Source organism: Ctenopharyngodon idella, chromosome 14 (assembly GCF_019924925.1).
Source record: "Ctenopharyngodon idella isolate HZGC_01 chromosome 14, HZGC01, whole genome shotgun sequence".
NCBI classification, from domain to species: domain Eukaryota; kingdom Metazoa; phylum Chordata; class Actinopteri; order Cypriniformes; family Xenocyprididae; genus Ctenopharyngodon; species Ctenopharyngodon idella.
This window is the reverse complement of record NC_067233.1, coordinates 23839444-23852589: the sequence shown is the minus strand read 5'-3', so window position 1 is coordinate 23852589 and position 13146 is coordinate 23839444. Positions and strand designations below refer to the sequence as shown.

The following is a 13146-nucleotide window of genomic DNA, read 5'->3' as shown; positions in this document are numbered from 1 at the left end:
ACTAAGATACTTTGCCATGAAATTGTCATGATATTTAACAGATGAGTCTAAAAATGAGAAGTTTGCTTTGACAAACTAACCATAATATCTAACCACAATTTAACAGCTGTCCAGACTTTTGATTTGAGCTTCTTATCTAGGACAAAGGATGATTTCATCTCATGACTATGAAGCCACATGTAAACTTGGTTTTTCACTGGGTCTGCAGGATTAAATATAGAATCTAGATGGAGAGTAATGTTTTCTCTGAGCAGATGTTTGTGTGTTTATTACTGTGACTGTGCACTGAGCTCATCTGCAGTGTATAACATGTTCTGACATGCCTTTAATCGGACCATGAACGCCTGACACACACACGTGAGCATACATAATGCCACATAATGCCACAAAAGAGAGATTGGGGTTGAATATGCAAATACATTTCAATCAAATGTCATTGTGAGCTTAATTTAGGGATTTTCAGGTGACAGAGCAAATTCAATTAGCAACAGATCTTCTAATGGTTAATATATCACTTAAAAATCCCAACATAAAATGTGTTTTATTAACTGAATCATAGTTTTTGGCTTAACAGTAGTTCTTCTGAGTGCCAGTTATGAATGTATGGAATATACACATGTAGTTAAATGCTTGGTATCACTGATGAATTGATTTTCGTCTTAATTGTAGTCTTATTTTAACATTTGGTTTGTAAGTGGAGGGTATTACTTCTATATATATAGTTAGTCTGATTAGTATTGTTATTAATAATGCTTTTATTTAGCCGATTATTGATTACTTTATTTTATTATTACTATTATTATTGAAGTACTAAAAACTATTATTATGAAATTGCATTCCTTTCATGTACTGCATGTTTTGTAATAACTTTAAACTACTACTAGTGCTACTACTCTCAGAAAAAGGTACAAAAGTTGTCACTAGGGCAGTTACCCTTTCAAAAGGTACCTTGTACCTTATTTACCCCTAAAGGGTGCATATAAGTATCTTATATTAGCACCATTTGAAAGGGTACCACCCCAGTAACAGCTTTTGTTTTTTCTGAGGGTATACAGTAATGGGACTGTTATGTACTGCAGATCCAGTCAGTGACGGTGTGCTATTTAAAGTGTTCACCCATGTGTGTTTAAATTGTTGCTTTAGGCAGGCCTACTTCTGCTGTACACTTCTGTACATGTGAGAAGGGTTCTCTCTGTGTGTGTGTGTGTGTGTGTGTGTGTGTGTGTGTGTGTTTGTACTTGCTTGCTTATATGATTCATGAGGACACAAATTTGTATAATGACATGGCACTGGTATTACAACATAAACGTGGTTTATATTTCCTGCATCCTCGTAATTAAAATACCTTAAAAAGCAAACTAAACTGTTTTATTTAAATTTTAAAAAATGCATAAAGTTGTCTGTGATGGGTAGGTTTAGTACAGTACAGTAAAAGACATTCTATAGGCGTAATGGTTCTCATAATGATAGGCGCACCTGTGTGTGTGTGTGTGTGTGTGTGTGTGTGTGTGTGTGTGTGTGTGTGTGTGTGTGTGTGTGAGAAAGAAGATTAAAACAGACTTGTAATCCAATCTGATTGTCATTTTAGTGCACACATGCAGAGATGCCTTCATGAAAAGCTATTGGAGGGTGACAGAGGCAGAAATGTGTCTCCTCACATGTCCCACATATTCTTGTTTTTCTAACTGTACAATTTCTGATCAAGATGGAGATCATGTATGCTAGTATGTCATTATGTCACAGTGTTCTTGTGAAAGCCATCCTCAGTGTTTTATAGTTTTCTGAGTGCACTTTGGGTGTGGTTTCTCTCATTTTAATGTTTAGATCTTAGTGTGGGTGTCTTTTCATTTTGTTTAACTGGTAATACAGATGCTTGCCTTGGCAAACGCCTCTATTGCATACAGTGTAAGTGCTTCAAACAAATCAGCACATTTTCTTCAGGAAAAAGTGTAAATCTATTTATTGTTGATTATTTTTATCTCTTCTCTTCCCTCCATGACCTGCACCTTTGCTTCATCCTGATGAATGGAAACGAATCAATCCCATCTTAGGTAAGAAACATATATTTGATATACTGCTATTTTTATATAAAATATCATTGTCAATCCACAGAAAGCTTCTTTTTTTTTTTTTTTTTTTTTTTTTTCACTTCCATATACACTTTCTATCTCTCTCTTTCTGTCTCTTTTAAATTTTCATACTCTCCTTAACATCTCTGCTACATGTTTTTACTTTTAAAGTCCTCATGATGGGCTGTTTTGCATATGTTCAGTTCAGTATCTGAATGTAAGCATACAGTATGTGCAGTGCTCCATCTTGTGGTGGTTCACTAAAACACTGCCATAGATACTGCATCATCTTACTGCATGAGTGTGTGTGTATGTAGGTGCGTGCATGTGTGTGTGTCTGCACTATGTAGGTCTCTGGCTCTCCTCCCCTGCTGCAGCAGTGTGTCACTATGCTTTAAGGCTGGACTCTGGCCCACTTTTACAGCATTAAAATGCATCAGGCTATATAGGGCTCAGTCTGAATAATGCAATCTCATCACACTAAGTATGTATGACTATGCGGCAGCTTCAGAGCTCATTTTTCATGCATCCACACAGCATTGTTGTCAGTGTGTTTGAATCAACTGCAGAACCCAAAACCACATATTGGCATAATAACACAAACATGCTTCTGTATTTATACAGCTGCAAACATTGTAAAATGATCAGTGTCATACTGCAAAACCTTAGTGAAGAAATTCTGGTAACAATTTATAATTTGTTTGAAACTAGTTAAATTCATCATAAATTATGAATAGCATTTCAAAAGCATTTATGAATCTGGGTTATGTTAATTTAATAATATTTTACTGTTTATTCATAACAATGTTAATTTGTACAACCTGAAATGTTACAAAATGTATTTGTAAAATTGTCCCAGATTAAGAAAAGAATGTGGATCATGATAATTAATGCATTAGCTAATGGTAATGCATTAATCCTTTATGTAAAGTGTTACTGGAAATCTTTTATTTTATTTGTTGTGAAGCTTTGACAATCAGAAACTTTTGCACAATGTCTGTTGTTGTGTTTGTTGAATCACACACACACACACACACACACACACACACACACACACACACACACACAGGTTTGTTTTGCTATCTTAGTGAGGACATTCCATAGGTGTAATGGTTTTTATACTGTACAAACTGTACATTCTATCCCCTACACTACCTAAACCTACCATAACAGAAAATATTCTGAATTTTTACATGTTTAATAAAACATAGTTTAGTGTGTTTTTAAATATATTTTAAATATGAGGACTCATGAAATGTCCTCCTATTTCATGTTTACGTCGTCATACCAGTATAATACCCATGTCATTATACAAATGTGTGTCCTCATAAATCACAAAAAACAAGCACACACATACATATTCAGCTTTTACAGGACCAGACTGAGGATTGTGTCTGTTTTTTGGAGTTCACACTCGACTGGCTTTCATCATTTTTAAATGTAGGTCATCATCAGCTAACGTAGACAGTAGGATCACATCTGACTGGCTCGATATTACACACTTTCTTCATTATTTTTTATTAAATCAGAGGGTTTTTTAACAAGAGGGTAGCCAAACAAGATGGCACCTAAAATCACGTTTGGCCACCCTCTTGTTAAACACCTGTCATGGAATACACATTGGTTCATGATAAACTGTAATTGCTAAAGTCTGATCGAGCTGACTTTATTTAATTCTGTGTTGTATTTTTTCCATGACTCTGTTCCTGCACTGCGCTCATTACAATGATAAATTTGACTTTTTTAAACACCAAGTGCTCACAATCAAGTTTCTGTCCAGTAGTGACAATTAATAGAACCAGAAATGTTGCAAGAACCTCATATTGCACTCTCATAAATCAGACCATGTTAGCTCTTTTTGCCCTGATGCTGCTCAGTCCAGCACTGCTGTTGTGCTTCTTATTGACTGTGAGAGGTGCTGTTGCCCAGGGAGAGGATAGTGCTCAAAAGAGCTGCGTAAAGAAGGCATTGCGTCAGACAGGACAGAGAAAACAGACGAAGCGCTGTTGTTTGTACGTTACGCTCGTTTTGGAACATTCTGAACAATACAGAGTGGATTTCTAAATTCTTGAATATTTGAAAACTGATACAATACAAGTGTATGATTGTATTTTACTCGGATTACTACATTTGCAGGATGGGGGACAACAAAAGGGTCCATTTGCGGCGGTGTGTAAAATGGCAAGCAGGATTCTCCATTTTTCTTTTATTCGTGCTGAACTCGGCGTCCGGGCAGATTCGTTACTCCATTCCAGAGGAAATGAGACCAGGATTGTTTGTCGGAGATGTGGCGAAGGATCTCGGTTTGGATGTGAAAAGGTTGGTGTCTGGTCGTGCGCGTCTCGTCATTGATGACAGTAGACAATATGTCGAACTGAACCGTAACAAAGGACATTTGGTGGTGAAAGAGAGAATAGACAGAGAGCAGCTCTGCGGACAAAAATCACCGTGTAGTTTCGGTCTTGAGATTTTGCTTGAAAATCCTCTTGAATTTTTCTCGATTACAATCGAGATTCAGGACATCAATGATCATGCACCCGTTTTTTCTAAGAGAGAAATCATTTTAGAGATTAGCGAGTCCACGCCTATAGGCACCATTTTCTTGTTAGACACCGCGACTGATCCCGATGTTGGGTTGAATTCTCTTCAAAGCTATAGTCTGAAACCTACTGATAATTTTGATTTAAAGCAGCACAGTCGCTCAGACGGCAGCAAGTACGCAGAGATGGTGTTGCAGTCAGTGCTAGACAGAGAGAAACAGGGCGAGCATTCACTTATATTAACGGCTATAGATGGTGGAGACCCGCCGCGCTCTGGAACTGTTAAAATACTCGTTACTGTCCTCGATGCCAATGATAATGTACCCGTTTTTACAGAATCGTTGTATAAATCAAGTGTAGCTGAGAACGCAATTAAAGGGACGCTGATAACTAAAGTAAGTGCATCTGATGCAGATGAAGGTTACAATGGCAATGTAACGTATTCATTTACTCATATCGGAGAGGACGCAGCGCACCTCTTCCAAATCAATGCACATACAGGTGAAATTATACTAATTGGAAATCTAGATTTTGAATCAATTCAACATTATGAAATTAACCTTCAAGCTAAAGACCCAGGCGGTCTTGCGGGTACCAGTAAATTGTTTATAGATGTTGTAGATGTTAATGACAACAGCCCAGTTATAACCATGACATCTTTTTCGGGTAAAATACAAGAGGATTCTCCACCTGGCACCGTTGTAGCTTTGATAAGCGTCCAAGATGTAGACTCCGGTAAAAATGGACAGGTCCGCTTAAGTTTGGAACAAAACTCTCCCTTTGCAATTAAACCATCACCGCGTAAGTACTACACTTTAGTAACCGACGCGCCACTGGACCGAGAAAAAGTTTCCATTTTTAACCTAACGTTAGTTGCATCAGACGAAGGCAGCCCCTCATTATTCAGTAAAAAAACAATTTCACTAGAAATTACTGATATCAACGACAACGCGCCAGCCTTTAGTCAGCGTGAATATAAAACGTATATATTAGAGAATAACTCTCCCGGCGTTTCATTGCTTACTCTTCAAGCAACAGACCCTGACGCAGGGCAAAACGCGCGTATCGCGTATTATAATATAGATACCGATGTAAATGGTTCTCCTGTCTCAGCGTACTTCTCTGTTAACGCAGACAATGGAATTATCCACGCGGTTCGGTCATTTGATTATGAACAAATGAAAGAGTTTAAAATACACGTGAGAGCGCAGGATGGAGGGTCTCCACCTCTCGGTTCAAATGCTACAGTTCTCATTAACGTTCAGGACCAGAATGACAACGCGCCTCAGGTTCTGTATCCGGTCCAGTCAGCCGCTTCTGTGGTGGCTGAAATAGTGCCTCGTTCGGCAGATGTGGGTTATCTGGTGACTAAAGTGGTGGCTGTTGATGTGGACTCTGGTCAGAATGCCTGGCTCTCATATAAACTGCACAAAGCCACAGACAGGGCGCTGTTTGAAGTGGGCTTACAGAATGGAGAAATAAGAACTGTACGCCAAGTCACAGATAAAGATGCTGTCAAACAAAGACTCACTGTTGTAGTGGAGGACAACGGGCAGCCCTCTCGATCAGCTACAGTCAATGTTAACGTGGCGGTGGCGGACAGCTTTCCTGAAGTGCTCTCAGAGTTCACTGACTTTACGCACGACAAGGAATATAACAATAACATGACTTTCTATCTGGTCCTGGCCTTGGCTGCAGTCTCATTTCTTTTCATAACATGTTTAGTCGTCATAATATCTGTTAAAATCTACAGATGGAGACAATCTCGTTTGTATTATCACTCAAATCTCCCGGTTATTCCGTACTATCCGCCGCGTTACGCGGACACTGTTGGCACAGGAACTCTGCAGCACGTGCATAATTATGAAATTTATAGAACTACAGACTCCAGGAAAAGTGATGTAAAGTATTTCGGGCCCATCAGTCAAAGTCTGATGAGTGTTGACGTGAGTGGAACAGAAACAATTCCAAAGGAGACACGAGCCGCTGACTGTACCGATGCGCACAGCACACTGGTGAGTTTGCACAGATATGTTTTTAATAGCTTTTACTTATTACTAACAGATGATTGTCAATCTAAATGGTGTGTTCTCTTTTTTCACATTTGCATGTTTTGTAAGCCTGAGGAAGGTTGATTGACCAAAACGTTGCTCATTAAAATATTTTTGTGATGATACAAACTCGAGTAGTATTATTTTTAGTAGTATATTTTTTCTAGTTTACATAGCTTATAAAATATATAGTTTTTGATTCTGGTAGTCTGCAATTGTGTGATTATGGCTATTGGAGATCTTTAAACAGCCCGTGCTGTGGCGCTGTCCATGGTGCTGAAAAGTGTGTCCTCGGTTTAATCATTCTTATCCTCTGTATGTAGCCTCTATGGTATGCTCACAAATCGCTTGATATGAGCTATAGTCTCTTTAAAATATTTGTTATGAATAATTATTCGTTTGTGTTTCTGGAATAACACCGTCTCTCTTTGGTGCTGCAGCTGCAAGCATCCAAATTGTTTTCTAAAATGACCCCTTTTTTTGGTAAATTATATCAAGTCACCTTTATTTATATAGCGATTATACAATACAGATTGTTTTTAAAGCATAACAGGACCATTTTGGCTGTTGTTCAGCTAAAGTCAGAATGTCATATGGTTACAATAGATTGCAAAAATGAACATGATGGAAATTATTTTGGTTTAAATTAAGTTTATAATAGCCTGACTGCTTGCTTTAGTATGTAATACATTATTGCTGTATTCTTCCATGTTTTGATTGCTAGTCTACGTTTTGAACTCTGAGTGCCGCTGTCGGCCTGTGAATCTAAGCGTGTTGAGTCACTGCACTATTTACGTCATTTGTCCTCACTGGACAGGAGGGTGGTGGGGAAAAAGACATATGCAGTCCGAAAGGAGAAAGGAAGAAATGCGCCATCGACAGCACTTGTGACCATATCTTTTAAAATCGTTTATCAGTATAATTGACGCTTCTGTTTTCCACGCAGCAGTTACATATTTTCTTTAATTACCGAATGCATGAGATGGAGACTGCATTCGTCATGTTTTTTGCAGAACAGCGCTTCTCCTCTGTATGGATTCGCCTGCTTTTGTTTTTTGTAGCACACCAGGTGATTGAGGCACAAGTTCGATATTCTGTACCAGAAGAAATGGTGTCTGGATCTATGATTGGCGATTTATCGAGAGACCTCGGACTGAGTATTGGCAGGCTTAGATCCGGACGGGCTCGAGTTGCGTCGGAGGATGGAAGCGAGCTGGTGCAATTTCAGTCAGACAAAGGAACTCTGCTCGTGAAAAAACGCATAGATCGAGAAGAAATCTGCGGTCAGACTTCGCCGTGCAGCTTCAGCTTTGAGATCGTTTTAGAAAATCCAATGGAGTTATTTAGCGTCACAGTTGAAATATTGGATATTAACGATAATTCACCCGCTTTTCCTTCGAAAGAGATTACTGTAGATATAAGTGAATCGGCGATGGTTGGAGCGCAGTTCATATTAGGCAGTGCTGTAGATCCCGATGTAGGAATAAATACACTTCAAGGCTACAGCCTTAAACCAACAACGCATTTTAGTCTAAAAGAGCAAACACACTCTGACGGAAGTAAGTACGCAGAGATGGTGCTTGATCGGCCGCTAGATAGAGAGCAGCAGGCGGAGATGAGGCTCATTCTTACCGCGGCGGATGGCGGCACTCCTCAGCGCACTGGTACAGTGAGTATCCGTGTCATCATTCAAGATGCAAATGACAATGCCCCGATTTTTACACAAGCAGTTTACAAAGCTTTTGTTTCGGAAAACTCACCAAAGGGTGCTCTCGTTACTACAGTATCTGCTAATGATAAAGATGAGGGAGCATTTGGCCATGTAACATATTACCTTGATCAAATATCCAAGGCGAGTAATGTGTTTTCTCTTAATCCTGACAACGGGGAGATTCGAGTGCTGGGGAATATAGATTACGAGAAGGTTAAACAATATCAATTAACTGTAATGGCCAAAGACAAGGGTTCTCTGTCCAATTCCTGTAAAGTTATTGTGGAGGTGACCGATGTGAATGATAACGTGCCAGTCATAAGCTTAACGTCATTTTCAAATACAATTGCAGAGGACTCACCCACCGACACCACAGTTGCTATAATAAGTGTTAAAGATGCAGATTCTGGGAAGAATGGTCTTATAAGTTGCAGTATAAGCCCATCTTTGCCTTTTAAGATGAAGTCAACGCTTGCCAATTACTATACTTTAGTATCAGACGGTCCTTTAGACCGCGAGACTGTCTCGGAGTACAACATTACAATAACAGTGACTGATCAAGGATCACCTCCTTTAAGCAACAATAAAACGCTTGTCGTTAGAATTAATGACGTCAACGATAACGAGCCAGTGTTTGATAAAAGTGTCTACTCGGCGGATATGGCTGAAAACAATTCACCGGGTCATTCAATCACTCGCGTTCATGCTTGCGATGCAGACTCGAACCAGAATGCGAGGGTAGCGTACCTCCTTGAAGACGTGCAGATAAACGGCGAATCATTGTCTTCTCTTGTATCAGTTAACGCTGAAACTGGTGTTGTTTATGCCATGCGTTCGTTTGACTACGAAAAAATAAAATCACTAGATTTCAGGGTGAAGGCTCAGGATGGCGGTGCGCCAGCTCTCAGCAGCAGTGCACAAATTAAAATCCAAATTCAAGATCAGAATGACAACGCGCCTCAGGTTCTGTATCCGGTCCAGTCAGCTGCTTCTGTGGTGGCTGAAATAGTGCCTCGTTCGGCAGATGTGGGTTATCTGGTGACTAAAGTGGTGGCTGTTGATGTGGACTCTGGTCAGAATGCCTGGCTCTCATATAAACTGCACAAAGCCACAGACAGGGCGCTGTTTGAAGTGGGCTTACAGAATGGAGAAATAAGAACTGTACGCCAAGTCACAGATAAAGATGCTGTCAAACAAAGACTCACTGTTGTAGTGGAGGACAACGGGCAGCCCTCTCGATCAGCTACAGTCAATGTTAACGTGGCGGTGGCGGACAGCTTCCCTGAAGTGCTCTCGGAGTTCACCGACTTTACGCACGACAAGGAATACAACGATAACCTGACTTTCTATCTGGTCTTGGCTTTGGCTGCAGTCTCATTTCTTTTCATAACATGTTTAGTCGTCATAATATCTGTTAAAGTCTACAGGTGGAGACAATCTCGTTTGTATCATCACTCAAATCTCCCAGTAATTCCGTACTATCCGCCGCGTTACGCGGACACCGTTGGCACAGGAACTCTGCAGCACGCATATAATTATGAGGTTTATAGCACGACAGATTCCAGAAGGAGTGACTGTAAGTTCGCCAGACCTGCTAGTCAGGGTGTGTTAATAGTGGACCCCAGTTCTACAGGGACAGTGCAGCGCGCGCAAAGCGAGAAAAACATCCTTGATGAACCAGACTCTTCGCTACAGGTGGGTAAATATTAAATAGGCTTTTTAAAGTGTTTTATTTCCCTTTTACCCTCGAAATGTTCCCACATGTGCTTCTTTCACTTAAAATCTTAAAATCTCATTTCAGCACTGGACAGCAACAGTGCAGTTTGTGATGTTTTTTTTTTTTTTCTTTTTTTTTCTTAGACTGCTGTTCCTTGTTGGGGTGATTGCTCTTCGATTGTTTCTTTCACTATATATATATATATATATATATATATATATATATATTTTTTTTTTTTTTTTTTTTTCTATTTTCTACATATTGTGTAGTTACTTAGACATGTTAACGCTCACTTTGAACAGCAAGGGCCGCTGTTGATCAGTGAAACATTTTATGCTGTGCTTTGTCATCCAGCAATCTTTACCCCTCCCCATTTTCTTGCGTGTTAGCAGATGAGGGCAAGGCTGCCTCGACATTTTTTATTCAGGGTTGTATGCGGCACATACTAAGGTTTGCATTTTCGTTGCATTATTTTTCCTCACACCATCTTGGACTACATCACAACATTTTAACTGGATCTGCTCTTTGTTAACCCTGTGATTATGGTGCATCGGAGCTGTTGGATGACAGAATGCAGTCATCGGTCTTGGCGATGGAAAATGCTTTGGCTGTTATCAATGTTTTCTTCTTGTCATGTTTACACTGCAAGCGGACAGATACGATATTCGATTCCGGAGGAGATGAAGAAAGGTTCACTCATAGGTAATGTAGCACAAGATCTGGGGCTCGATTTAAAAAGGCTTCGAGCGGGTCGAGCGCGTATAGTGACCGGAGAAAGCACTCAATACGCAGAGCTTAAAACAGACAAAGGGATGCTAGTCGTGAGTGAGAGAATAGACCGAGAACAGCTTTGCGGCGACATCACACCGTGCAGCTTCAGCTTCGAGATGATTCTAGAGAACCCAATGGAGCTGCACCCAGTTACTGTTGAAATATTGGATGAAAATGATCACGCGCCGTCGTTTCAGAACAAAGAATTAAAATTCGAAATTAGTGAGTCTGCAACGCTGGGTTCACGCTTTTTGTTGGAAAGCGCAGATGATCACGATGTAGGTGTGAACTCACTGCAGAATTATATTTTATCGACAAATAATCATTTTGTTATAAAGCAACACTCAAATCCAGACGGCAGTAAATACGCGGAAATGGTTTTGCAGAAAGCCTTAGACCGGGAGGAGCATCCTCATCTGTCTCTGAAGCTGATCGCTGTAGATGGCGGAAGCCCGCAGAGATCTGGCTCTGTTAATATAGATGTTACTGTTTTAGATGTGAATGACAATGCACCTGTGTTTAACCAGACAGTTTATAGGGCATCTGTGATGGAGAATGCACAGAGAGGCACGTACATTACTACCGTTAACGCTACAGACGCAGACGCTGGTTCAAACGGGCGAATAACATACAATTTCTACAAACAAAAAGGAACCGCTGCGCAGTTATTCAATATTGATAGCAACACTGGCATTATTTCTGTTGTTGGAGAAATTGATCATGAAAAAGATACTAAATTTGAACTGACAGTCGAGGCTAGGGATCAGGGTGGGTTAACTGATTCGAGTAAAATTGCATTAGAGGTCATTGATGTAAACGACAATGCACCTGTCATTAATATAATGTCTTTCTCGAGCTCAGTATCTGAAAATGCTCCACCTGATACTACAATTGCAATAATTAATGTTAAGGACTCAGACACTGATGATAATGGCAAAGTCAATTGTTTTATCGAAGGATCTGAAGATTTTGCAATAAAATCGACTTTAAGAAATTATTATTCTTTAGTCACGAATGCTATTTTAGATCGTGAGAAGTTATCAGAGTACAACATCACTGTCATCGCTACTGATTCCGGAAAGCCACCTTTAACAAGCAGAAAAACATTTAATCTGAAAGTTACGGATGTTAATGATAATGCCCCAGTTTTTAAGGACAGTGTTTATAATTCATACTTGCTAGAGAATAATTCACCCGGCGTTTCTATTCTCAGAATCAGAGCTCATGACCCGGATGAAAATCAGAATGCTCGTATATCTTACATGCTAGAAGAAAGTGACTTGGGCGGATCTCCTGTAGGAACGTATGTTTCTGTTAACGCGGAGAGCGGGGTTGTACATGCAGTGCGCTCTTTTGATTATGAACAAATCAAAAACATTAAGATAACTATTAAAGCGCAGGACGGAGGCTCTCCTCCGCTTTGTAGCAACGTAACCGTGAACATTTTCATCCAAGATCAGAATGACAACGCGCCTCAGGTTCTGTATCCGGTCCAGTCAGCCGCTTCTGTGGTGGCTGAAATAGTGCCTCGTTCGGCAGATGTGGGTTATCTGGTGACTAAAGTGGTGGCTGTTGATGTGGACTCTGGTCAGAATGCCTGGCTCTCATATAAACTGCACAAAGCCACAGACAGGGCGCTGTTTGAAGTGGGCTTACAGAATGGAGAAATAAGAACTGTACGCCAAGTCACAGATAAAGATGCTGTCAAACAAAGACTCACTGTTGTAGTGGAGGACAACGGGCAGCCCTCTCGATCAGCTACAGTCAATGTTAACGTAGCGGTGGCGGACAGCTTCCCTGAAGTGCTCTCGGAGTTCACTGACTTTACGCACGACAAGGAATATAACAATAACTTGACTCTCTATCTGGTCCTGGCCTTGGCTGCAGTCTCATTTCTTTTCATAACATGTTTAGTTGTCATAATATCTGTCAAAATCTACAGGTGGAGACAATCTCGTCTGTATTACAAGTCCAATCTTCCAGTTATTCCGTATTATCCGCCGCGTTACGCGGATACCGTGGGCACAGGAACTCTGCAGCACGCATATAATTATGAGGTTTACAGAACGACCGATTCCAGAAGAAGCGACTGTAAGTTTGTCAGACCTGCAAGTCAGAACGTGTTGATAGTGGATCATAATTCTACAGGGACACTGCAGCGCGCGCCCAACGAGAAAAACGTGCTGGATGAATTAGATTCGCCGGTAGAGGTGAGAAATTCTCATTCTTATTTTTCTTATTCTTATTCTCAGTGATTTATTTGTCAGGAACCATGCACACACACACA

General features: G+C 40.3%; 4 protein-coding genes across 5 annotated transcripts in view; all 4 read left to right on the top strand.

The window, feature by feature from the left end:
• LOC127525764 (protocadherin gamma-A11-like) overlaps window positions 1–13146 on the top strand; it is a 63230-nt gene that overhangs the window by 32840 nt on the left and 17244 nt on the right. The window lies entirely within an intron of this gene.
• LOC127494802 (putative protocadherin beta-18) lies at window positions 3554–6744 on the top strand. Its single transcript, XM_051860958.1, has 2 exons — window positions 3554–6624; window positions 6730–6744. Exons 1-2 carry the CDS (start codon window positions 4171–4173, stop codon window positions 6742–6744), a joined length of 2469 nt encoding a protein of 822 aa, XP_051716918.1. The 5' UTR covers window positions 3554–4170.
• Window positions 7525–13146, top strand: part of LOC127525756 (protocadherin gamma-A12-like) — a 169497-nt gene continuing 163875 nt past the window's right edge. For both annotated transcript variants that reach the window (XM_051918625.1, XM_051918626.1), the window contains exon 1: window positions 7525–9334. In XM_051918625.1, coding sequence (XP_051774585.1) covers window positions 7634–9334 — 1701 coding nt within the window. In that variant the 5' untranslated portion in view covers window positions 7525–7633. The remainder of the gene's footprint in view (window positions 9335–13146) is intronic.
• On the top strand, window positions 10329–13114 carry LOC127494796 (protocadherin gamma-A12-like). Its single transcript, XM_051860952.1, has one exon. The coding sequence runs from the start codon at window positions 10631–10633 to the stop codon at window positions 13112–13114; it is 2484 nt and encodes an 827-aa protein (XP_051716912.1). The 5' UTR covers window positions 10329–10630.

What these genes read in the sequence shown, in the direction of transcription:
- LOC127494802 (XM_051860958.1), top strand. Translation starts at nt 4,171, where the DNA reads ATGATTGTATTTTACTCGGATTACTACATTTGCAGGATGGGGGACAAC.
- LOC127494796 (XM_051860952.1), top strand. Translation starts at nt 10,631, where the DNA reads ATGGTGCATCGGAGCTGTTGGATGACAGAATGCAGTCATCGGTCTTGG.